The following is a 25,549-nucleotide window of genomic DNA, read 5'->3' as shown; positions in this document are numbered from 1 at the left end:
ATTGAAACAAACAATGACGTCATAACCCCTTGCAATATATACAATATGAACGTCACGGTTTCGATATACAATACAAATGGAGCATGTTAATATTCCAGGATGATGACGATGGTCACCTGACCACTCTGCAAATCATCGAGGATGTGATGAAGAAAGGGGGAGAACTTTTCCTTGATCACTTTGCTCGTCTTGGACTGTTTGGCAAGGTTCTGTCCCTTGCTGGGCCGGAGATGGAGGAGGAGACCGGAATGGGAACAGAAAAGGTAATCCAGTAGTAGATGTTTGTGTTTGTATTATAATTCCGATCATGTGACCAGTGCTGGAAAATTAGATCTGCTACCCCAAATAAAAGATGAGTCACATACATCAACACGCCAGTTGAAATATATTAATGTTGAATTGTATGCAATTTAAATTATGAATAATTGAAAAAGAGAAAGAACACATTCGATATCATTTAAAGTTAAAAAGTTATCTTTTTTATATTTAAGAAAAAGTTCTTACAAATTATTTGAAGCCATCTTTGATTTCAAATTATTACGTCATGACATAACTTAACAAAATCAGGTTTGAAAGAAAAAATATCAATCATGTATTTTGGTACTATTGGGAAATGTCAACCTTCAGGCATGCTGAATAGCCAGTAACTTGGCAACCCTCGACTGCTATTAAAAAGGCGGTTCCTATCCACACTGGAATCACATGAAAAAGCATTGTGGAATGAGGGAAATCACGAAAAGTGAAGACATACAAAATGATTCAAGTGTATAATCTTGATTGTATTGATTCAATGTAAGAAATTTTCAAACTTTAACAAACTTATGAAGGAGGTTTGAATTACTCCTTTGAAGAAAGTTGTGATGATATTCTTCAAACACTGGTACAAATTATTTTATACAGGCAGTATAAGGTTGTGCGAAAGAGCATGAAAAAATGTCAACATTAGAGGTTTCTCTAAGACTTTTTGGCTTTGGGTCACATGCTAGACACATTGTGGTCACTGACTCCATGGTAGTTTATTTTGGGGTCCCACAGGAGTCCCTTGCTTGAAAAGTTAGTCAGTGGCTTGGGTTTTCTGCATAAGAGAAATCCCTGAAGACTCTTAAACCTAATTCAGGAGGAGGACAGTGGGCGTACGGAGGATGCAACAGAGATTGTCCAGGGCCGCCCGTACCACTGGCGCGACTGGAGCCTGGTCCGGGGGCGTGACTGCCTCTACCTCTGGAGTGACGCGGCCGCCCTTGAGCTCTCCAATGGATCTAATGGCTGGTTCCGCTTTATCCTGGACAGCAAGCTTGCCACGATGTACTCAAGTGGCAGTCCTGAAGGTATGTTCTAAATATTGAGGGCTTAGTATGAGTAAGATATAACTCCTAAATTCTGTGTGGAGTTGTAAACATTGTGCCCATTGTTCAGAACTTTTGAAGGTTAACACTGTTGATAACAGCATGGTTGTTAACTTTCAAATCTTAACTGCTCTGTAAATTTAATGAATAGAGTTGTGATCTGTTGAATTTCTTACAAGATTTGAGAGATCTGTTTAATGTAATAACATCTGAAAAAAATTATGTTAAAAACACTTTAACATAATTATCTTTTAACATGACTTCAAAGACTTACGTTAAGAAAGTACATAAGAGGTTTTATTGATACTGGTCCTGTACTAGCCATTTTTTGTACAGGTGGATCTGACAGTTCAGAGAATCGGGGTGAATTTCTGGAGAAGCTTCAGCGAGCCCGAAGCCAGATCAGGCTGGGTACGCCCAGTCAGCCCATATTGTCCACCGTGAATCCGGGCCGTATTCTCGTGGGCAACTGGGCTATATCTTGCCGCAAGGAGGGTGAGCTGCATGTACAGAACTCCGATGGACAGCATGTGAGTATATTGACTGCAGTGTTGATGCATGCCAGCGTTTTGTTGTATGCCTTCTGGTGGATTAGAGAAGGTTACCAGGATGTATCATCGACACTACACTGTTTGGAAAAGTGAAAATAACATTTTGGTATCAGTGACTGTTATGGAAATTTACCTCGGTTTTGCCATCCAATTTGGACGTCATCTGGCACACCGCTGGGACAAAATTTATGTCATTTCCAAACTAATGTGATGTTAACAATATATTTGGTGTCCTTTTCAGATTAAATACTATTTGATTACATTTTGGATGAGTTTTGGTAATACAAAAATTGTTTGTTTCATTGAGAATTTGATTATACTTCATCTTGTGAACTTTGAAATTTGATAATTTCAATTTACACTCATGAAAAAATGGGGTGCCTACCCGCTTAAATATAAATTAAAGCTCACTTAAATAATCAAGTCTTCAGTGGTTCCAATTTTCTTGCTAAACTTCGACAATAAGACTAGAAATTATCAGAACTGGTAATGTTTGGTGTGTTTGAGCCTCTCAGCCAGGAGAATCTTTCAAGCTGATTTGTTTTGATTTTTTGTGATATCACATAACAGAAATTTAGATCCATATGTTTTTTAAAAAAAATCTAATTTATTTGTTAGACCAAGCCCTAATTTCTGGAAACTTCTTAAGCTTAACAGACTTAAGTAGCTTATTTTGTTCAATAATAATATCTCATACCTTAACATTAATTTTACTGATTTTGATAAATTTAACTTTTTTCCCAATGATCAAGGAGATAGATAACTACAATAAACAGTAAAAAAACTTCTCCAAAAAAATAATATATCAAAATTATAGAAGAACCAAAATAGTCAGCTTAGCTTGATGCTGTTATAACAGACTTAAAGTAGTTTTCGAGAAATTGGCCCCTGAGGTTAAGTCAGTATTTATGTTGTTGAGAAAATTTCTTTCAACTTGTTGCCATTTGAAATAAAGTATTCGTACAGATTAATGATTTTTGAAGTTAAGACTACTAAGATTCTTTGATGAAACTGACACCTTGCTTGACTCCCACATTCACTTAAGCTTACTGTTGTTGTCACAGTTACACTAAAAATCTTTATAAATTGTTGCATTTTGGAACAGACTGGTTATCAAAACTTAATTCACCAAAACTGGTTTTTCTCAAATACATGACATAAACCAGTCTTAACAATTCCGAGATTTATACTTGTCAAAAACATGTCAACAAATACTGACATTACCTGACAATCAAAATTTATTTCTACTTAATATTACTTTACTGTTAGAACTAAACAGGTTATTTTCCTAAAAATAAAAAAATAAAAATCATACAAGTATTGTGTCTGTATTTCACAGCAAGCCACCATACTAAAAGAGGACCTGGCAGGGTTTGTTTTTGAATCAAACCGAGGCACGAAGCATTCCTTCACAGCGGAGACGTCACTTGGGCCGGAGTTTTCCGCCGGCTGGGGTGGGAAGAAGAGCAAGAAGTTCCGCTCTCTTGTGGATGCCTTGCGGTCTAAGGTATGTTTGATATAAGACATTCACATTGGCCTTAACAAGATCCAAGCTTCAGGTAAAAAAGTGATAATGAATCAGTTTTGAAGCCTGAATTTGTTCTATTGGATCATATTGTTAGACTCAGAAAGTTAAAACCCTCCTTATTTACCCTCTGTATGTTTCTTGTTCAGGTGCGGTTGCTGGCCAGAGACCTCTACAACGAGTATTTCAAGGTCGCCGAGTCCACACCAAGGGGCGTTGTGAACAAGATGAAGGTCATAGTTCAACAACTGGAGGCCGCTTGTGCCAAGCAGATAACTCAAGTCAAGGTGATTTTTATGTTCTTAGATACATAGATAGTAATATAAATCCATAATTGAAGATGAGATTCAATCATTGATTGTTTATGATTTACTAGATTTAAACTTTGTAAATTGATAAGTATTGATTACATACCATACATGGTACAGCTGGACTTTAGTTACCCCTCAAAAAGGTTGCTATTCCCTCCAGGGTGTGAATGGCAGTTAGATGTGGGGAGAGAAAGTGAAACTAGCTGGCCTTTTACTGGATGGACATTGCCTTTAAGCTCAAGGCCAGTTGCCCAACTGCTGTGGTAGCCTTCCAAATGTAGTCTTAATTTCTCCACAGTGTGTTGATGGTAGTGAAATGTGGGCGGAGAAAATGGGTCTAGCCATTGAGGAACTAGCTGGCCTGGTACTGGATGGACATACTGTCTTTGTCTTTGAGCTCAACTAAAGAAGCTTTTCTAATGAAGTTTCTATTTCTCCACAGGGTGTTGATGGCAGTGAGATGTGGGCTGAGGAAATGAGACTAGCCCTCAAGAAACTAGCTGGCCTGTTACAAGATGAACATACTGTATCAGCATTTGAGCTCTACTCCAGTGGACTTGTACAGACTCTACTCAATGTCCTGACAAACGTAAGTCAACATATGATCACTTTTATCCTCTCAACATTATAAACACATTGTATTGATTGATATTTGTCCATTTTGTTCCATATTGTGTTGAATTGAAAGTGGCACTCGTATTTGAAATCAATAATTTTTGAGTGATAAACCTTCAACTACTTACTAAATAATGCATTTATGGAAAATATCAATTACTGTTAACAAGATTGTAACCGTGTATTTAATCGCTGAAAACGCAAAGATTTACAGTGTTCTGCTATTGTCTCATAAGGTAGAAATACTGTGTTTTCTGTACCTTTCTTTCAAATTAAACACCGTATCCTTCATAAGAACCACTGTTTTTGATATTTATTCATCCTTTTTGGTAAATTAAAACAAATGTATTTATTATAGTACATCTTAATTGGGAGTTAGAGTGCATCTCTAAAAAAAAACTGCCACAGGTCATCGCCCTAGTGCAATAATGCTATGACTGCATATAGAAATACAAGCAAATATTGAGTTCATGCATAAAGGTGACAAGATAAAGGAGTAGCTAAATATGCTGACTGCATACCAAACATTAAAGAATGTACAGTGATTGCAGTGCGAGCATCCACGTACGCAATGGTCTTGCTTGTAAGGTTATCTGTTTTTAGAGAAAACAAGTTGTGGTATTGTGATTGCCTCGGTGTTGTTGTTAGCATCGGTGTTGTAGTGCAAAAATGTTAACCTTGGCCTAACTGGCCATAACGTTAACCTTGGCCTAACTGGTGATGCTGTTGACCTTGGCCTAATTGGCCATAACGTTAACCTTGGCCTAACTGGCCATAACGTTAACCTTGGCCTTACTGGTGATACTTTTAATCTTGGCCTAACTGGTGATATTGTTAACCTTGGCCTAACTGGCCAAAACATTAACCTTTGCCTAACTTGTCCTTGGCCTTACTGGCCATAACATTAACATTGGCCTTACTGGTGATACTGTTAATCTTGGCCTAACTGGTGATACTGTTAACCTTGGCCTAACTGGCCATAACATTAACCTTGGCCTAACTGGTGATACTGTTAACCTTGGCCTAACTGGCCAAAACATTAACCTTGGCCTAACTTGTCCTTGGCCTTACTGGCCATAATGTTAACCTTGGCCTAACTGGTGATACCGTAAACCTTGGCCTGTCTGGCCATAACGTTAACCTTGGCCTAACTGGTGATACTGTTAACCTTGGCCTTAACTGGCCATAATGGTATCCTTGGCCTAACTTGTGATATCGTTAAGCTTGGCCTTACTGGCCATAATGGTAACCTTGGCCTAACTTGCGATACCGTTAACACCTAACTGGCCATAATATAACCATGGCCTAATTGGCCATAGCGGTAACCTTGGCCTAACAAGCACTACCATTAACATCTTACTGGCCATAATGTTAACCTTGGCCTAACTGACCATAAAGTTAGTCTTGGCCTAACTGGTCAAAATGTCTACTTGCAAAAACGTGAATCTTGGCTTAAATGGCCATAACTCCAAAATAAAACAAGACATTTAATAAAACTTGGTACAGATGTTGCAAGAGATATTCCTGTTATAATATCTGGGTTATGTCCAAGTTTTAACTTAATAACTGCAACAATCAAGCATGATGATTCTCTACATGACATTCTTGATACATCCCATGTTGCACTCAACAGATTGAACTAATTGATGTAGTAAGCTTTTGGAAATGGCCAGAAATTCTTAAATTTTGTGGGTTTGTTTTTACAGAATATAGAGGAGTCCAACACGAAAGGCAGCCAAAAGAGAACTAAGGAGAGAATAAACATCTTCAGACTTGTGTTCAAAGATAGGGAAAAGTGAGTACCCTTTGCATTTATAATAGTAGCTATTGCAAACATTCACTTGTAGATATATACCGATTTATTCATGCACACTGGAAAGATCTATAGGCAAAATTCTATCAAGGCTCACCCAATGCAAAATGAGTCTAACAACACTCCACTTTTTATTTCTTTTACTTTATGGTTTATAAAAATTACATCATGAAATTACAATAAAGCGTAATTAAATATGTGCAAGACTTCTAATTAAAAATGGAAACAAACAATCCTCAAAGACATAATTTTCAGAGAAAATATTGGACGTCAACTTCGATCTAAAATTACTGCTCATCTAGACTTCAGTAATAAAACATCACACACACTTGATTCGTAGTTAGTAAAATCTATTGAAACCGAAATAAAATTTAACACAAATCTGCAAGATCCACTAAATACTGTCTGATTTTATCTTGCAGTGAAATCTCCCCAGCAGTGTGCCTGACACGCAAGCTTGTTGCTGTATTCGAGTCTATAGAGAAACTGCCAGTTTATAGCTATGATCTCAATGGAGCTGGAGGATATGGGCTTCAGGTATGTGGTTTGTCTGTAATACTTGAGTTTTAGCTCTCCTGGCCAAAGGTCAGAGGAGCTGGAGGATATGGGCTTCAGGTATGTGGTTTGTCTGTAATACTTGAGTTTTACCTCTCCTGGCCAAAGGTCAGAGGAGCTGGAGGATATGGGCTTCAGGTATGTGGTTTGTCTGTAATACTTGAGTTTTACCTCTCCTGGCCAAAGGTCAGAGGAGCTGGAGAATATGGGCTTCAGGTATGTGGTTTGTCTGTAATACTTGAGTTTTAGCTCTCCTGGCCAAAGGTCAGAGGAGCTGGAGGATATGGGCTTCAGGTATGTGGTTTGTCTGTAATACTTGAGTTTTAGCTCTCCTGGCCAAAGGTCAGAGGAGCTAGAGGATATGGGCTTCAGGTATGTGGTTTGTCTGTAATACTTGAGTTTTAGCTCTCCTGGCCAAAGGTCAGAGGAGCTGGAGGATATGGGCTTCAGGTAAGTGGTTTGTCTGTAATACTTGAGTTTTAGCTCTCCTGGCCAAAGGTCAGAGGAGCTGGAGGATATGGGCTTCAGGTATGTGGTTTGTCTGTAATACTTGAGTTTTAGCTCTCCTGGCCAAAGGTCAGAGGAGCTGGAGGATATGGGCTTCAGGTATGTGGTTTGTCTGTAATACTTGAGTTTTAGCTCTCCTGGCCAAAGGTCAGAGGAGCTGGAGGATATGGGCTTCAGGTATGTGGTTCGTCTGTAATACTTGAGTTTTAGCTCTCCTGGCCAAAGGTCAGAGGAGCTGGAGGATATGGGCTTCAGGTATGTGGTTTGTCTGTAATACTTGAGTTTTACCTCTCCTGGCCAAAGGTCAGAGGAGCTGGAGGATATGGGCTTCAGGTATGTGGTTTGTCTGTAATACTTGAGTTTTACCTCTCCTGGCCAAAGGTCAGAGGAGCTGGAGGATATGGGCTTCAGGTATGTGGTTTGTCTGTAATACTTGAGTTTTAGCTCTCCTGGCCAAAGGTCAGAGGAGCTGGAGGATATGGGCTTCAGGTATGTGGTTTGTCTGTAATACTTGAGTTTTAGCTCTCCTGGCCAAAGGTCAGAGGAGCTGGAGGATATGGGCTTCAGGTATGTGGTTTGTCTGTAATACTTGAGTTTTAGCTCTCCTGGCCAAAGGTCAGAGGAGCTGGAGGATATGGGCTTCAGGTATGTGGTTTGTCGGTAATACTTGAGTTTTAGCTCTCCTGGCCAAAGGTCAGAGGAGCTGGAGGATATGGGCTTCAGGTATGTGGTTTGTCTGTAATACTTGAGTTTTAGCTCTCCTGGCCAAAGGTCAGAGGAGCTGGAGGATATGGGCTTCAGGTAAGTGGTTTGTCTGTAATACTTGAGTTTTAGCTCTTCTGGCCAAAGGTCAGAGGAGCTGGAGGATATGGGCTTCAGGTATGTGGTTTGTCTGTAATACTTGAGTTTTACCTCTCCTGGCCAAAGGTCAGAGGAGCTGGAGGATATGGGCTTCAGGTATGTGGTTTGTCTGTAATACTTGAGTTTTAGCTCTCCTGGCCAAAGGTCAGAGGAGCTGGAGGATATGGGCTTCAGGTATGTGGTTCGTCTGTAATACTTGAGTTTTAGCTCTCCTGGCCAAAGGTCAGAGGAGCTGGAGGATATGGGCTTCAGGTATGTGGTTTGTCTGTAATACTTGAGTTTTACCTCTCCTGGCCAAAGGTCAGAGGAGCTGGAGGATATGGGCTTCAGGTATGTGGTTTTTCTGTAATACTTGAGTTTTAGCTCTCCTGGCCAAAGGTCAGAGGAGCTGGAGGATATGGGCTTCAGGTATGTGGTTTGTCTGTAATACTTGAGTTTTAGCTCTCCTGGCCAAAGGTCAGAGGAGCTGGAGGATATGGGCTTCAGGTATGTGGTTTGTCTGTAATACTTGAGTTTTAGCTCTCCTGGCCAAAGGTCAGAGGAGCTGGAGGATATGGGCTTCAGGTAAGTGGTTTGTCTGTAATACTTGAGTTTTAGCTCTCCTGGCCAAAGGTCAGAGGAGCTGGAGGATATGGGCTTCAGGTATGTGGTTTGTCTGTAATACTTGAGTTTTACCTCTCCTGGCCAAAGGTCAGAGGAGCTGGAGGATATGGGCTTCAGTGTGGTTTGTCTGTAATACTTGAGTTTTAGCTCTCCTGGCCAAAGGTCAGAGGAGCTGGAGGATATGGGCTTCAGGTATGTGGTTTGTCTGTAATACTTGAGTTTTAGCTCTCCTGGCCAAAGGTCAGAGGAGCTGGAGGATATGGGCTTCAGTGTGGTTTGTCTGTAATACTTGAGTTTTAGCTCTCCTGGCCAAAGGTCAGAGGAGCTGGAGGATATGGGCTTCAGGTATGTGGTTTGTCTGTAATACTTGAGTTTTAGCTCTCCTGGCCAAAGGTCAGAGGAGCTGGAGGATATGGGCTTCAGGTATGTGGTTTGTCTGTAATACTTGAGTTTTAGCTCTTCTGGCCAAAGGTCAGAGGAGATTTTGCCATGGCATGGTGTCCATTGTCCTTACGTTTTTCCCGAAACAATTTGCTTGTGAAGGTGATACTGTCTTCAGTTTTGTTTTTATCTCGATCAAACTTAAACAGTAAATAGATATCCATGAGAGCTCTGTTCCTTGTCTAAGGCAGTCAACTTGTACATAGTTGTGTATTTTTGTAGTGTTTCTCTCCCTGTGCCCTTTGTTACTAATATATTGTTCACTGATTGCTTCCCTTTGAACGTGGGTTCAGAATATTGAAATATTGCCTACAACTAGTATGTACATGCTTTTGAAAAAAACATTACCAAAAAAGTCATGCCAATAGGCCCTCATTGGCCTCTTTTTCTTGCACAAAAAGTTGTTTTGTAGAAATGCCATTTGTATTAGCCATTTATTATAATTAGCACAGGCTCTCAAGCCCTGCACTGGTAAAATGCTTTGTGGGCTAGCTTTATACACTACAGCTTGTTGACAAATATTTGATGACAAAAACTAGTGTCTGGGCTTGTGGGCCTTAATCCAAACTTCTGACTTGGATGACTCAGCATAATAAAATAATTTTGAATCAAGCCTGTGGTGATTTATATGACCTGTGTGTTTCAGATATTTTCCCGGAAGATCCGTTTCCAGTTGGAGCGTGCACCAGGGGAGACCAGCCTGATTGACAGGTCTGGGCGAAACTTAAAAATGGAGCCTCTTACCACCGTGGCAGCTCTAGAAAAATACCTTCTCAAAATGGTTGGTCACCTGATTCTTTTCACTGTAATGATTTTGAGATTATCGCTAAATATATGGAAGTCTCTGAAGTTTTTCATGAAGTCTTTAGTTTTAGCTGTTCACTTTATCCAAGAAAAAATGTCAGTCATGTGACTTTAGTGTTGTTGTGAACATCATTGTTGTCGTGCAAATTCTTTAACCTTGGGCATGAGCCGAAAAAACAAAAAATATATTCCTATAAAACTTGGTATACATGTTGCCAGAAACAATGTACATATGTAATGCAAGGCCCATATCTCATGCTGTAATAACTGTTGAGTGATGCCCTTTGTCTGAAAAAATCACAGACGATCATTAGCATTTCCTTTGATATGCTTTTGTTGTTGTTTTAAGTCCAACTGAAAGAGATTGAAAAAAGTGACCAATCAGTTTTCTCCACCATCAATTTGCTCTTTTATCTTTTGTCTAATGTTCAGTACATTCTGTGTATGTAGGTCGAAAACTGTGGGAGATTAATCTATGATTCTTTGTATATCTGTGACAAAACAGTGCCATATTATCTATGATCCTGTGTCTATGATTCTTTGTCTGTAGGTGGCAAAACAGTGGCATATTATCTATGATTCTTTGTCTGTAGGTGGCAAAACAGTGGCATATTATCTATGATTCTTTGTCTGTAGGTGGCAAAACAGTGCCATATTATCTATGATTCTTTGTCTGTAGGTGGCAAAACAGTGGCATATTATCTATGATTCTTTGTCTGTAGGTGGCAAAACAGTGGCATATTATCTATAATTCTTTGTCTGTAGGTGGCAAAACAGTGGCATATTATCTATGATTCTTTGTATGTAGGTGGCAAAACAGTGGCATATTATCTATGATTCTTTGTCTGTAGGTGGCAAAACAGTGGCATGACTTTGATCGGGGAACGTTCAACTTTGTTCGGGAGCTGAAGGAGGGTCGTCAGATCACGTTTGGACACCAGCATGACTTTGACAAGAATGGACTCCTGTACTGGATCGGTACTAATGGAATGTATGTGTATTTAAGAAAATTTGACTCTATAATTCCTTTATTTTATGTATCTATATAAACCATCAAACTTAACATGACTTCATGCAAATTCTCCCCTATCATGAGATGAGGGAGAAGTTCATATCTATATAAACCATAGCACTTAATGTGACTTGATGAAAACTTCTTCATATTTCAAGGTCTAGCTTGATCCCTGAATGTGTGTGCGTGTGTTTAATATTATAATGTGAATTCCTCCAGGGCTGTGGCTGAGTGGATCAATCCGGGCCAGTATAATCTTGTGGTGGTCACTGCGTCTGAAGGTCGGAACCTGCCATATGGAAAACTAGAGGATATCTTGTCACGGGATTCAGCTGCTCTCAACTGCCACACTAATGATGACAGGTACATGCTGTCTCAACTTCGTTACACTTGAGGACATGATTATGAACTGTATTAAGTCTTAGTTCAGATTCAAGTGGCAAAACTGCAAATGCTCATTTCATTGGAACTTTCTTTCTAGTTTAGATTTGTTGATGGAATTTGCTGAATTTTATGACTATTCGAGATTGCTCAAATCTTTACAATTATTTTTGCAAAATTGAAAATTTAAAGTTATTCTTTGTAATTTGATTAATGTGCCTGTCTGAGTCTGAGTCTAGACTTGGACTTGAGACTGTTTTCATAATCAGCGATCCTGGCCCCAATATCACAAATATACATAAGTCAAATCACAATCTCTATCTCAACTCATTTTATCACATGACATCAAAAGTTATCAAAAATGATATACGTTTTTGACAAAAAAAATTCTCCCATAGAATGCTCTGATAAAAACCTTTGATCAATATTTTATAGGGAAAAGAATGTGCTGAAAAAACCCTTTGGCTTTGGTAAATAGTTCATAGAAGATTAATGTACTTGAGTAATTGCTAAAGAACAATGAGTTGTACTCAATTACATTTTTGTGCTGTAGAATTTTTTATTCACATATTTTTGGACAAAATGAGCTTTTAAAAATTCGAAAAAAACAAAAACATTTTAGAAATTTTATTATTTAAGTTATGTGGTAAAATGAGTTATGGATGAGATTGAGATTTGACTTAGTTTATTTTGTGATATTGGGGTGAGAGACGCTCCATAAAGAAGTATTATTCTCTCATTTTCAGAAAGTATCACTTCAGTAAGACTGAGTTAGTACAATATTGCATCAACCTCAGTAGACATGCACAGTCATGTATTATATCAATACTTCAGATATTGTAAGTTGAATGTGTTGTGCATATTTATGTATATTTCAGGAAAGCCTGGTTTGCCATAGATCTTGGTGTATGGATCCTGCCCACATGCTACACCCTCAGACATGCGCGTGGATATGGCAGGTAACATACTGCGTACATTGGTAACAGTTGAGTGATTTTAGTGTTATTATTCTGGCATACATCTCTGTTGAAAATTGTCCATAGAATAATGACAATTGCAGAAATTTAGGACAAAAGGATTCCAATAAGATTAATATTTTTATCAAATGTAATGAAATGATGTAATCAAGCGAAATTTTGGATTTATACTTTTAAGGCTCCATTTTAAAAACAAGCCAAGATTCTTTAATTTTAAAAAGATAAAATCAATGACCTACATTTTACCCTCGACCCTTAGGCCTAAAAAATAAATAATTTGGTTTGTGTTACCTGACCTTAACTACATTAAAGACATGGACCCTACCGTTTTTATTGTCAGTTGGCAAAAAAAGAAATCTTTTAAGTGTGTGTTTTAATACCAAGTTTAAAACGTTTAAAGCTTTATACTGAAGATTATTTTAACACCATTCTCCTATGATGACAATAATGTTCTTACATAAAGCCTAATAAAAAGATCAAATACAAAGCCTACCTGCCCTATCTGTTTTTGAAAAGGATGTTACACTAACCAAACCATTTTATTTTTTTCGGCCTCAATTGACCATGTATGTATGTGTATTGTTTCCAGGTCTGCCCTGCGCAACTGGCTGTTCCAAGTCTCGAAGGACGGAACAACCTGGACAACCCTGTATGAGCACAAGAACGACACAAGCCTCATGGAACCAGGGTAAGGCGATATTTTAGCACTTTTTTTTAACTGGGGAATTTGTGATCACTTGATTGTTTTAATTGAAAACCCCATTTATGAAGTCTAATATTATTTATCTGTGCACAAATCATGGACTTTTTTGTATTGATCATTAATGTCAAATGAGTTTAATATAATTATGCATCATAATTAATTTTTCTTTTGTGCATCTGTATAGACTTTGTACCTTAAAAGCCTAAGGCTTGTACACATTTGATATGATGATGCATTACTTATGTAGGTCGACTGCCTCATGGCCGCTAGTGGCCCCGCGAGAGGAGACCCAGGGCTGGCGACATGTGAGGATACAGCAGAATGGGAAGAATGCTAGCGGACAGACCCACTACCTGTCACTGTCTGGGTTTGAGATATATGGGACACTTACAGGCGTCTGTGATGATTTAGGTTAGTGGACTCGTGGTATTTTGTGGTGTGCGTAGTGTATTCTTTATAATTTTATTTTTGTGAAGAAATAATATCATTCTTATTAGCAGCTATGCTTCATTTTCAGTTGCTAAAGCTGTAAAGTTCAGAATATATGACATTGGCATTATTTAAATTGCTACATATTCCTGCAGTTACACTGAATATGGTAAATTAGGGTTTTAGCCAGGGTGTTGCAGAAAAGGGACAGGGTGCTAAGAGATTACAGGGCAAATTGTATCAGGCTGTGAAGAACTAAAGTATAATAAATTTTACAAAAAATGTTTGAAATGTGTTATTTAAGGTAGTTTTTTGTTTCAACTGCCAGATATATTAAGTGTGTACGTTTTATAATCATATAATAATCTTTTAAGCAAAACAAAGGTATGGTTTGATTATCTCAGCATTCAATGCTAAGAAGGCAAAAGGATGCCAATGTTGGTCTCCAGTAGGTGCTACCTAAAAGGGACAGGGAGCAGCATCTTTCCATAAGTCTTTAGCTAAAAGCCTATAAATATCAAACAATTCATTGAGAAAAAATCTACAAACATCTATTTAATACTTAATCAGTCATTCAACTGTTAGCTTGTGGCTTGTCAGGTAAGGCTGCTAAAGAAGCTGAGGCAGTGTTACGTCGTCAACGGCGCCACATCCGTAGTCACGTGTTGAAGCAGATGTGCCCAGGAGCCCGTGTCGTGCGCGGGATGGACTGGAAATGGCGGGACCAGGACGGCAGCCCACCAGGAGAGGGAACAGTCTCCGGGGAACTTCATAATGGTGAGATGGCTCTGGGTGTCGGTCTTTTAACAGTAGGAATATTTCTGCGATATAAATCAACTTACAAGATTGCACTGATATTCCATAATAATGAAAATATCACGGATGTTGAAATTTTGTATTAATCTTGCAATCAGGATTAAAGGCTTTCAAATTCAGGTTTCTGTATAGCTTTAGAGTTTGTTTTTGCTAGACATTTTGCTTAGAAATACATTGAAATGGATAGAAATGGCTTTTCTAAGCCCCGTAAATTTGCTTCAGGCCTAAATCCCTTGTACTCAACCCAATTATCAGGATTTTGATTTGGAATATGCTATACACAGATGTGAAAAAAATACCTAAATAAAATCATACAAGTGATAGATGTGGTGGTCCAACTTTTACTTGGGCTGATGCATGAGCTGTTTTTTGGCACCTCATTAAACACAGGATTACCTTACAATTGTGCAAAAATAAAGCATTGAAAACTAATTATGTCCCTGTTGTTTGCAGGCTGGATAGACATAACGTGGGACTCTGCGGGCTCCAACTCGTACCGTATGGGCGCAGAGGGCAAGTTTGACCTCCAGCTGGCTCCCTCACATGACCCTGAGAGACTCAAGGCTCTGGGGAAGACTGAGCCCACTACAACACCAATCCCTGGGGTCAAATCGAACGCCACCCCATCCAACTCTGGTGAAAAGGCAAAGGTAATGTGGCATTCAGGGATGCAGGCCATGTCCTGTAATGTTTAAGATTAACTGCTTCTGCTTACTTCTTAGAAATTGCCAAACTTTAACATTTGTCATTTTCTCCAGAAGACAGGAAATTAAATAGTTATTCCAAAATTCAAGTTCCACTAAATTTAAGAATGAAAAAAGGGCCACAAAAGGTTTAAAAACTATTTTAGAGGCAAAAATATATGATGTGGAAATGCTTATAAATTACTGTAGCAAATATGTGAATGTTTTATTGAATATTTATGCAGGTGAGTGTGTTGACAAGCCGGAAAAGCAGTTCTACACCCAGCCTTAATGAGGTGAAGGACAGCCCCGCGTCTGTAGCTGCTACGGAACAGGCCGCGTCGGCAGACAACCTCACACAGTCAGTCAAATCTGTGAGTGAATTGTGTTTTTTAAAAATTGGTAGAGACTACTGGTAAAACGCAGATGTATGTGGATTTCATTTGCTTGATGGGAACAGAAAAAAAGAGCTAAAAATCAATAATTACGACAATGACAAGGAGTTGAAAAGTATTAAAGTTCATAAAAAATAAAATTACGGAAAGGGACAGGTCATTGTGTTAAGATATATGGAGTTAAAAAGTATTCATGTTAAAAAGAAAACATTTTTAGATAAAATTTCGAATTACATGTATCATGTTATTGTGTTCATGTATTATAGACTAAATTAGTACACATATTTCCTTTAATTGGCATTAGGATGAACCACCGTGATATAAATATCCATAACTGTTAAACCAATGGAGAGACTAGTCACATGATAACCTTGTAACATGGTAACAAACAAGTGCAAGTGGTCTTGGATTCAAGAAATTATTTTGTTAAACAAAGAAAGCAATCATCATGGGCATTAGTTATCTAAATTTAATTTGGGATCATTATTTCTTTGTCAATGGGTGATCATGTTGTATATTTCCAAAAATCAGCCAGCAATGTTTCGTTCAGGTTGCCGAGAACCTTGCCGAGAGCATGATGAACCTGGCAACCTCCGACATGGGCTTGCGTATGCCATTGGCCTCTGTAGAAGAGCCCGCGGGCGGGGAGGAGGAGGAGTGGGCCCGGGATGGAGAAGGAGAGAGTGGTAGGGAGGGGCAAACCTTTAACGTGGGGCAGCACCCATGGGTGACTCCCACTCCAAGGTCAGCTGACCATAGCAAGGATGAAGGTAATTACATTTTTAAGACACATTATTGTATATATAAAAATGATGTATTTTAAATGGAAATATGTAAACACAGATGAAACTATCATGTGATTTCATGATATTCTTCTATTCAAAGTCAGACACTTGTCTATTGAGAAAAATTGTACAAATTATCACTGTAGATGTAACATTTCAAGCTTGTGGGTTTTTTTTGAAGAAATGAATTATCAGGGATATTGTGATAGCAATTGTTTTGTTGTGGGCGGCGTCATGCTACGAAAGATTTAATCTTGTCTGAAAAACAGTTCAAAATATCCCAATTGAACTGCTGTTGCCAGGTATATTATGCACATTTGCATCAGTTTTGCCTCTGCTGCAGGGTGCTTCTGCCCTTCAGCTACCAAGTCAATCACATCCCTGTAAATGTCAATTTTATATTTCGTTCTAATCAACTCTTTCATAGCATCAGCAAAGGCCAAGACTGTTGAGCAGACAAATCAAGTAAACGCCAGCAAGACAGAGGCCCCGACGCGGGTGTCTCCCACAAACCCCATGTCAGTCAGTGTGCCGAACCTTCCCGCCAGCATGGAGCACTCAACAATGTCACTGCTTGAGACTTTCGCTGCTGTTGCAAGGAGGAACGCCGGAAACAATATGCTACGCAGTAACAACGCTATCAGTCTGGCGAGACTTCTCCCATCCACGTGTAATTCTCCAAGTGACTGGACAGGTACGTGTAGAAAGTTCTCGCAACTCTGCAAAGAGAGCTTATGGTGGAAAATAAGGGCTATTCCATTTGAAAATACAACCAACCTGAAGCTTTCAAATTTGACTGTCCATATTCAGAAGTTTACTAATCACAGTATAGGTTGATGCAAATTTTTTTTTAATTTGAATGCATTTTTATGTTTAACTCATTTGACAATCAACAATCAAAACAAAACACCCCCAAACCCCATCAGATTAAACAATATTTTGGTGTGTTTTTTTAACTGGGGAATTGTGGTCATGTAGCTATTAATTAAAAAAACAATTATGAAGGCTTATTATATTTTTTTTATCTGGACCTAAATCATATGTTGTTGTTTTTGGTTTGATCATTAAAGTGAAATGACTCAAATGTAATAATGCATTTAAATAAAAAAAACAATAGTTGTTTGTATAAACCTATGTTGTGCTGTTTTAATGTAAAGAAATCAAGAAACAAACAGGAACCTCCATTAAAAAAATCTTTAGCTTACCCTCCTAGATTGGGTTGTTTGTTTAAATGGAATAGCCATAACTCCGAAACACTTGAAATGTTTAGATATTACAATGCAATTTGTTCATAATTTGAAAATGATAAGACAAGACTGTTGCATCTGCATGTTTTAAATTATCTTAAAGAACTCTCTGCTGGCTACTCCAGTTCTACCTTCACAAAAGTCTGGCTATATTACCATAAGATATAGATATAACAGCATCATTTTTGGCAAGGAAATACATTTATCACCAAAGGCTTGTGTATTATATGAGGACTGTAGATCCTACATGTATGATTAAATGTATATGAAATATGGTTATGTTAAAGAGTAAAGGATTCTTATTGTCACAATGCTAGCTAAGATGACTCTGCAATATCTGTGATCATGTTTCAGACACATTGTTGTCGGCGGCCCAGAGTTTCCCAAACTTGACCTCATCGTTGACAAGCACGTCCAACACACTGACTACCACACAGACAGTCGCCAATGTTACCTCACTGAGTCAGGTATGGCATTTTTCAGCAGTAAAAACTAATAAGTCAGCACTTGACATATGAATTTGAAACTTCCTTAAAAAAAATTCAAATTTTTTTTTTTTTTTTAGTACAAAGATTATTTCAGATTGTATTTTTTTTGCTTTTTTTGGTCATTACATTTTTATTATGACTTCTGTTTAATATTCTTTTCAAAACTTATCTCTGGTTTTACCTGTTAAAATGTGCTTGCTATTATGTTTTATATTTGATTTCACATGTCAGTGAATGCAAAATTGTGACAGTCCAGACTGCTCAAGAGATGTTATTTCTTTGAAAATAAGTCCGATTCAATTTGAATTTTTCATTATTGTTATGATTGGAAAAGTGTGAGGTTATGTCCATTCAAACTAGTAAAGCCCCTGGTAGACTCGTGATCCAGTGAGCCTGCGTTTTAATGACCTATTAAGGCAATAATCACAGCTTTTATAAATAAAGCTATTTTGTTTATATTTATGTATGTAGTGTTTAAAGATTTGTGCCTCTAGTTTATTGTCATTTGGGCCCTTGCTTTGTGCCGCCTAACAGGGTTTATTTTTTAATTTGCGACTGCATTGTTTTTACCTTTAGTTTTCATTGTATTATTGTACAGAATCAATCCCTACAATGTTGACGTAACATATTCATTTATGAACCATGCATTTGTAGGCCCTAACACGCAGCCTGACCTCAACATCCAGCGAGAGTGATAACGAGTTTCTGGAGGCGTGTGGCCATCGTCCGTCAGCGCTCCTAGCCGACCTGGAGGACGACGATGACCTCCCAGATCCGGATGATGATGATGATGAGAACGAGGATGAGAACGAAGATGACTTTGATGATGTCCTTGCTGTGGTGAGTTCATTTGGTAGCTGAATTACACATCTCCTGACTTACCATGTAAAGATATTAACACATTATGTATGGATCTTAGTGGGGTGGCAGACTTCAATTGTTTAAAAGTATCATTGATCTTGATTTTATATTTTGTTACTTTATGGTTTGTGTTATATTGAGTTAGATTGAGAGTCAAGCTATGTTTGACAGTTACAATCGTTGTATCACTTTGCCTCATCATTATTTTGTCTGCCATTCCATGTCGCCTGGTCAGTATAACAGACATGTAGGGATGACTTTGTCTGGCATTTCTGTTCCCAATCAATAACTTGAAAAACTTAGTGAGGAGTCTTCAAACTTGGTATACCCATAGACCATGTATTATTAAGTTAATCGGTCAAAGAGAAAAGCCACAGTGACCTTTACTGGGTGCACCTGACAAACAACAAATTTGATTTACGTAAATGTTGTCCATACAGTTAAATTTATATTATTATAAACATGATAACTGATTAAAGATAGTATGGTGTTTTCTTGATGTGAGTGTCCAATTTTTTGCTAGGATGAGGAGGTGGAGCTGCGAGGGGAGCGCCGTAAGACCTGGGATGATGAGTTTGTACTCAAACGCCAGTTCTCCGCACTTATTCCAGCCTTCGATCCCCGGCCTGGCCGCACCAACGTCAACCAGATAGAGGACATAGCCATACCTGAACCAGGTGAGATATGGGGCTGCTAAGTAAGATATAGGACTGTAAGGTGACAGCCTAAAAGCAGCTAACAGTTTTTTCAACTTCAGCAAGTGTATGGATGAACAAAGATAAACCGTGCAAACTAATATTGAACACCTCAAACATTGTTTTTAGCTCACCTGTCACGTAGTGACAAGGTGAGCTTTTGTGATCACTCTTCGTCCGTCGTCCGTCCGTCCGTCCGTCCGTTCACAATTGCTTGTGAACACAATAGAGGTCACAATTTTGACCTAATCTTTATGAAACTTGGTCAGACTGATCATCTCTATAAAATCTAGGTCAAGTTCGATATTGGGTCATCTGGGGTCAAAAACTAGGTCACTAGGTCAATTAGTAGAAAAACCTTGTGAACACAATAGAGGTCACAATTTTAGCCTAATCTCAATGCAACTTGGTCAGAATGGTCATCTCTATAAAATCTAGGTCAAGTTCGATATTGGGTCATCCGTGGTCAATAATTAGGTCACTAGGTCAATTAGTAGAAAAACCTTGTGAACACAATAGAGGTCACAATTTTAGCCTAATCTCAATGCAACTTGGTCAGAATGATCATCTCTATAAAATGTAGGTCAAGTTCGATATTGGGTCATCCGCGGTCAACAACTAGGTCACTAGGTCAATTAGTACAAAAACCTTGTGAACACAATAGAGGTCACAATTTTAGCCTAATCTCAATGCAACTTGTTCAGAATAATCATCTCTATAAAATCTAGGTCAAGTTCGATATTGGGTCATCCGCAGTCAATAACTAGGTCACTAGGTCAATTAGTAGAAAAACCTTGTGAACACAATAGAGGTCACAATTTTAGCCTAATCTCAATGCAACTTGGTCAGAATGATCATCTCTATAAAATGTAGGTCAAGTTCGATATTGGGTCATCCGCGGTCAACAACTAGGTCACTAGGTCAATTAGTACAAAAACCTTGTGAACACAATAGAGGTCACAATTTTAGCCTAATCTCAATGCAACTTGTTCAGAATAATCATCTCTATAAAATCTAGGTCAAGTTCGATATTGGGTCATCCGCAGTCAATAACTAGGTCACTAGGTCAATTATTAGAAAAACCTTGTGAACACAACAGAGGTCACAATTTTGACCTAATCTTTATGAAACTTGGTCAGACTGATCATCTCTATGAAATCTAGGTCAAGTTCGATATTGGGTCATCTGGGGTCAAAAACTAGGTCAGTAGGTCAATTAGTAGAAATACCTTGTGAACACATTAGAGGTCACAATTTTAGCCTAATCTCAATGCAACTTGGTCAGAATGATCATCTCTATAAAATCTAGGTCAAGTTCGATATTGGGTCATCTGCGGTCAATAACTAGGTCACTAGGTCAATTAGTAGAAAAACCTTGTGAACACAATAGAGGTCACAATTTTAGCCTAATCTCAATGCAAATTGGTCAGAATGATCATCGCTGTAAAATGTAGGTCAAGTTTGATATTGGGTCATTCACGGTCAATAACTAGGTCACTAGGTCAATTAGTACAAAAACCTTGTGAACACAATAGAGGTCACAATTTTAGCCTAATCTCAATGCAAGTTGGTCAGAATAATCATCTCTATAAAATCTAGGTCAAGTTCGATATTGGGTCATCTGGGGTCAATAACTAGGTCACTAGGTCAATTATTAGAAAAACCTTGTGAACACAACAGAGGTCACAATTTTGACCTAATCTTTATGAAACTTGGTCAGACTGATGATCTCTATGAAATCTAGGTCAAGTTCGATATTGGGTCATCTGGGGTCAAAAACTAGGTCAGTAGGTCAATTAGTAGAAATACCTTGTGAACACATTAGAGGTCACAATTTTAGCCTAATCTCAATGCAACTTGGTCAGAATGATCATCTCTATAAAATTTAGGTCAAGTTCGATATTGGGTCATCCATGGTCAATAACTAGGTCACTAGGTCAATTAGTAGAAAAACCTTGTGAACACAATAGAGGTCACAATTTTAGCCTAATCTCAATGCAACTTGGTCAGAATGATCATCGCTATAAAATGTAGGTCAAGTTTGATATTGGGTCATTCACGGTCAATAACTAGGTCACTAGGTCAATTAGTACAAAAACCTTGTGAACACGCTAGAGGTCACAATTTTAGCCTAATCTCAATGCAACTTGGTCAGAATGATCATCTCTATAAAATCTAGGTCAAGTTCGATATTGGGTCATCTGCGGTCTACAGGTGAGCGATACAGGGCCATCATGGCCCTCTTGTTTAAATTCTGGGCTCGTGCAAGATGGTTGAAGTCATTATAGTAATAGTAGGCGATGTCAGGCATTAAACCATCAAAACACAGTCATCGATATGATAAACTACTGAATGAACATGCCAAAATCCATATACAAGCGCCTGGTTTCAATAGACCAGCCATGCTATGTAAAATTCAGAATTTGAGCAAATTTCAGAAGCATATTACGTGCAAGGCTTGCAAGCTTGTGCTCATTTTGACCACTGTAAATGTTCCTTACCTACAAGTGTAGTCATAATTACCAATGCCTCAGAACAGTTTTTACATTGATATTAGCCTATTAAAGATAGAGTACTAATATTGTGGAATTATTCCGACTACTACAGGTGGTGATGGCGGTGAGGCAAGCCAGCCGGCCCGGGAGCCTAGTGATCAGCCAAGAATAGTCATCTACCTTCGACCACCGGCATCTCTGCCTGGGGTATGTACAATGCACACTGAAAATCTGACTGAACTTATTACTTCATGTGTTTGTCATCCCAATACTCATTGGCTTTATAAGACAAGGTGTAGAATGTTCAGAATTTAAGTAAAGTTAATAACTTTGATAAAGGCATTGTTGTTTACTTTAAAAGGTGAATTATTTTGTAACATGTTCATATATTGAAATTAAACACATACAGTTGAAACTGGAATCTAGAACCTTGTTAGGATTTCTGTAGATCACAAATATGTCCAATTTTGTCTAGAGGAGTATAGATATCATTGTTAACAACATTGTTAATTTAAACAAACTTTCGAACAATTGGCCCAATGTCAGTTATTCAATCATTTAATAAAAATTAATCCAAAAATAATATGTCCTAGTTTAAATCCAATGTGTAAAGCAGTTAGTTATATTTAAATAAAAAACATGTAGGCAATGCATGAAATGATAAGTGCTAAAAAACAAATAGAAGGCATGTTCTTCCGACTTCAGGTTGGTGAGGAGGCCGTAGCTTTGACAGACGACCATCAGTCATGTATATTCAACTTCATCCAGCGTTTACTGGTCACCGGCCAGCCTCACACCCGCCCAGACAGGCTCAAACGCATCTGGGAACCGACATACACGTGAGTACTGGTATAAAAGGCTACATCACCAGTTTATGACACTGGAATTCCCTGCTAATAAACTTGCTTTTGCATTGGACATTTTGTCTTTTTATGGGAATTAAAATGATGCATTGCGGTTAAAGAAAAGTCCATTGGTTTAGCAAACCAGGTGCTATTATTAATTGACGAAATATAATAGATGAATGACAACAAGCTTCATGTTAGTTATTAATGACTATCCTTGTATCCTTATGTAATGGAATTGAATACCGGTACACGATTTTTGCCAAAAAAGGGTCATTCAATGATCTGCATATATTAGACTAGAGAAGATTTTAGTGTATTTTTTCCTCCCTTTTTGTGGCCATAAATTGGTCCCATTTACCTCCTGAAAAAGTATAATTATATTTTGTCCATGACTAGGTAAAATAATCCCCTTCCATTAAAAAAAAAAAATCTGAATATTTAGCAAATGTAGCATAAAAGTGCTATTCATATAGATAAGTTTGTTGAATGAACTGTATGGAAACAAGTTGAACATTATATGAATCATGTTAGTATTAAACCCATTTTGCCAAAACGATGCTATTTTCCCCCATCAAAGGGTACTTTCTCTCTTCCCTTTAAAGGATGAAAAACAGCTGATCTCATTTTAGCCTACATTCTGATTTGAGTCTGTGCCAGCTTGATTCCACCAGATTTTTCCTATATTATTGTTATCGCCCTTTGATTAATGAACTAATCTATAATTTGTCCATCTGAACACAGAAGTTAATAAAACTTATGTGAAGTGTGATTAACTATAGTGCAGTGGTGCACGCGCATGTTTCATCTGGATTGGGTAAGTAACACTTGAGTTATTGCCCTGTAGTTGATAAAAAAGGCTTCAATTTTGTTTCTGTTCAGAGCAATTACTATGCTACTGATGGATAGAAATTAACATAAATATGTGTGTACAACTGTAAGGCAGTAATGAACCTGCAGGTTTCAAAAACACAGATATCTTGTAAGCTATATTGAGTGTGTGTCATTTTTACTGCAGGTTGATGTATCGAGAATTGCGTGAAGGTGAGACAAAGGCAGACCTAGCCATGCAGGAGTCCACAGGTGGTTTGCAGATTGTGTCCGAGTGGGAAGCTCCTCGCTCCGCAGATCCTGCGGCCTGCTCTGTGGATCATGTACTCCAGCTTCTACAGAGGCTGTATGCCCTCACACGAGATAATTCCACGCCAAATAACAGATATGGTGAGTGAACTGAAAAGCTGTGATTTCAAATCTTAAAATTTTAAGAAGGAATGCTGACAATGACAATTGTCAAATATTAGTATATGCCGATCCATTTGTTTGTGTTACACTTTCATAGGTGAACATTTTCGGTATTTATAATAAATTTAATATTTTTAAAAAAAAATCTTCTATGTAATGTACTGCCAAATGGCATATCAGTAATGAAACAGTTAATTTCAGGTGTTTTTTTTAACTTTTGAACTTTCTCTCATGAATGGATAGTAGGAATGTGGATAGTTATATAATACTTTTTCAAACAATGTATAAAATCTAGATGTTTATAATGAAATTCAATAGATTTAAAACAGAAATTGCATTGATTATAAAGGTTGTCATTGATGTAGTGGTTAATAGTTCATTTGTTGTTAAGTTTTAAACAACGAGGATGTCAGCTTGAATATACACGTGGAGGAATTTATCAGTAAGAAGGCCACAAACAAACTCGTTCAACAGACAAAGGTATCTGACGCTTACTTTATTCCTCATTCTTTTAAAATAGAAAGAGTAACAAAATTGTCAGCTTGTTATGGTAGCATTGGACAACTTTTCAATTATTGACAACAACTCCGGGTTCCCTTGCCATAAAAAATTCATTGTAGTTGGTGTACTGATACTGATGTATATGGAGGTTACATCCAATTGTATTTCGAGACCTACAGTCGAGGGTTTAGCACAAGATTGTTGTAACACCTTCTGTTGAGTTACAACAGTCTTGTAATAAGCCCTCTAGTGAATGAAGCACGTAATTGAAGTGACACTAAGAATATTGGAAAAGGGATTGCTGTAGAATCAGATGTCGTGTTTCACATTCGAATTTCATCCTGAATTAAATTTCTTAGCAATAAATTAAACTATTTTCGTTAACGCCCCACAGGATGCCCTGGTGCTAGCAAGTGGTGCCCTGCCATCGTGGTGTGAGACCATGACAAAATGGTGCCCTATGCTCTTTTCCTTCGACACACGGCAGCTCTACTTCACCTGTACAGCCTTTGGAACATCCAGGTATTATATCATTACCTGTGTACATTATAGCTTTGGTTTGTACATATAAAATTGTATTTTTTTCTCCTTTTAAAGAGTTTGGAGACTTTTAAGGAAATTATTTTTATGATACTACTGTGTTAGGGTTGATAAAATAAATTTTAAGCAAGTATTTTCACTCAATGTGAAAAAAAAACACTTAAACCTGTTGTGCTTAAGATATTTCAAGCAACTTGGAACATGTATCTTGAGTTCAGTATTCCCACTTAAGAATTTTAACAATGGCCCAATTGTTTAGAAGTTTCTTTCGGTTAATAAATAGCATCATTGTTAACTTTTAAACTTGAATTATTTGATGATTTGCTCAAATATTTAAATATAAACAAGTAAAGTTGAAACAGTTGTCTCCAATATTGTAAGAAATACAGCAGATCACGAGTGTATCCATTACACTTCCAGAGCAGTCAGGAATTTAATGTTAACAATGATGACATTAACAACGATGTTAACAAAGTTCTGAACATTCCTTGTCAAATTGTTAGGTTAAAACAAAGTTTCATTC

At 37.9% G+C, this 25,549-nt stretch overlaps 1 protein-coding gene across 3 annotated transcripts in view; it reads left to right on the top strand.

Annotated features, from left to right (window-relative positions):
- Positions 1-25,549, top strand: part of LOC128208124 (E3 ubiquitin-protein ligase HECTD1-like) — a 44,508-nt gene that overhangs the window by 11,290 nt on the left and 7,669 nt on the right. For 2 of the 3 annotated variants that reach the window (XM_052911488.1, XM_052911489.1), the window contains 27 exons: positions 99-263; positions 1,118-1,328; positions 1,683-1,876; positions 3,237-3,404; positions 3,572-3,709; positions 4,176-4,322; positions 6,055-6,143; positions 6,584-6,698; positions 9,775-9,909; positions 10,784-10,923; positions 11,164-11,307; positions 12,204-12,284; positions 12,892-12,990; positions 13,253-13,416; positions 14,035-14,211; positions 14,704-14,900; positions 15,179-15,307; positions 15,879-16,098; positions 16,541-16,807; positions 17,715-17,827; positions 18,503-18,688; positions 19,233-19,386; positions 22,011-22,105; positions 22,604-22,737; positions 23,762-23,964; positions 24,377-24,465; positions 24,881-25,008. In XM_052911488.1, coding sequence (XP_052767448.1) covers positions 99-263; positions 1,118-1,328; positions 1,683-1,876; positions 3,237-3,404; positions 3,572-3,709; positions 4,176-4,322; positions 6,055-6,143; positions 6,584-6,698; positions 9,775-9,909; positions 10,784-10,923; positions 11,164-11,307; positions 12,204-12,284; positions 12,892-12,990; positions 13,253-13,416; positions 14,035-14,211; positions 14,704-14,900; positions 15,179-15,307; positions 15,879-16,098; positions 16,541-16,807; positions 17,715-17,827; positions 18,503-18,688; positions 19,233-19,386; positions 22,011-22,105; positions 22,604-22,737; positions 23,762-23,964; positions 24,377-24,465; positions 24,881-25,008 — 4,082 coding nt within the window. The remainder of the gene's footprint in view (positions 1-98; positions 264-1,117; positions 1,329-1,682; positions 1,877-3,236; positions 3,405-3,571; positions 3,710-4,175; positions 4,323-6,054; positions 6,144-6,583; positions 6,699-9,774; positions 9,910-10,783; positions 10,924-11,163; positions 11,308-12,203; positions 12,285-12,891; positions 12,991-13,252; positions 13,417-14,034; positions 14,212-14,703; positions 14,901-15,178; positions 15,308-15,878; positions 16,099-16,540; positions 16,808-17,714; positions 17,828-18,502; positions 18,689-19,232; positions 19,387-22,010; positions 22,106-22,603; positions 22,738-23,761; positions 23,965-24,376; positions 24,466-24,880; positions 25,009-25,549) is intronic. The other variant, XM_052911490.1, reaches the window with a different exon arrangement.

The sequence above is a fragment of the Mya arenaria genome, chromosome 11, assembly GCF_026914265.1.
Source record: "Mya arenaria isolate MELC-2E11 chromosome 11, ASM2691426v1".
Lineage (NCBI taxonomy): Eukaryota > Metazoa > Mollusca > Bivalvia > Myida > Myidae > Mya > Mya arenaria.
The sequence above is the reverse complement of the archived record's forward strand: the minus strand, read 5'-3'. Positions and strand labels throughout refer to the sequence as shown.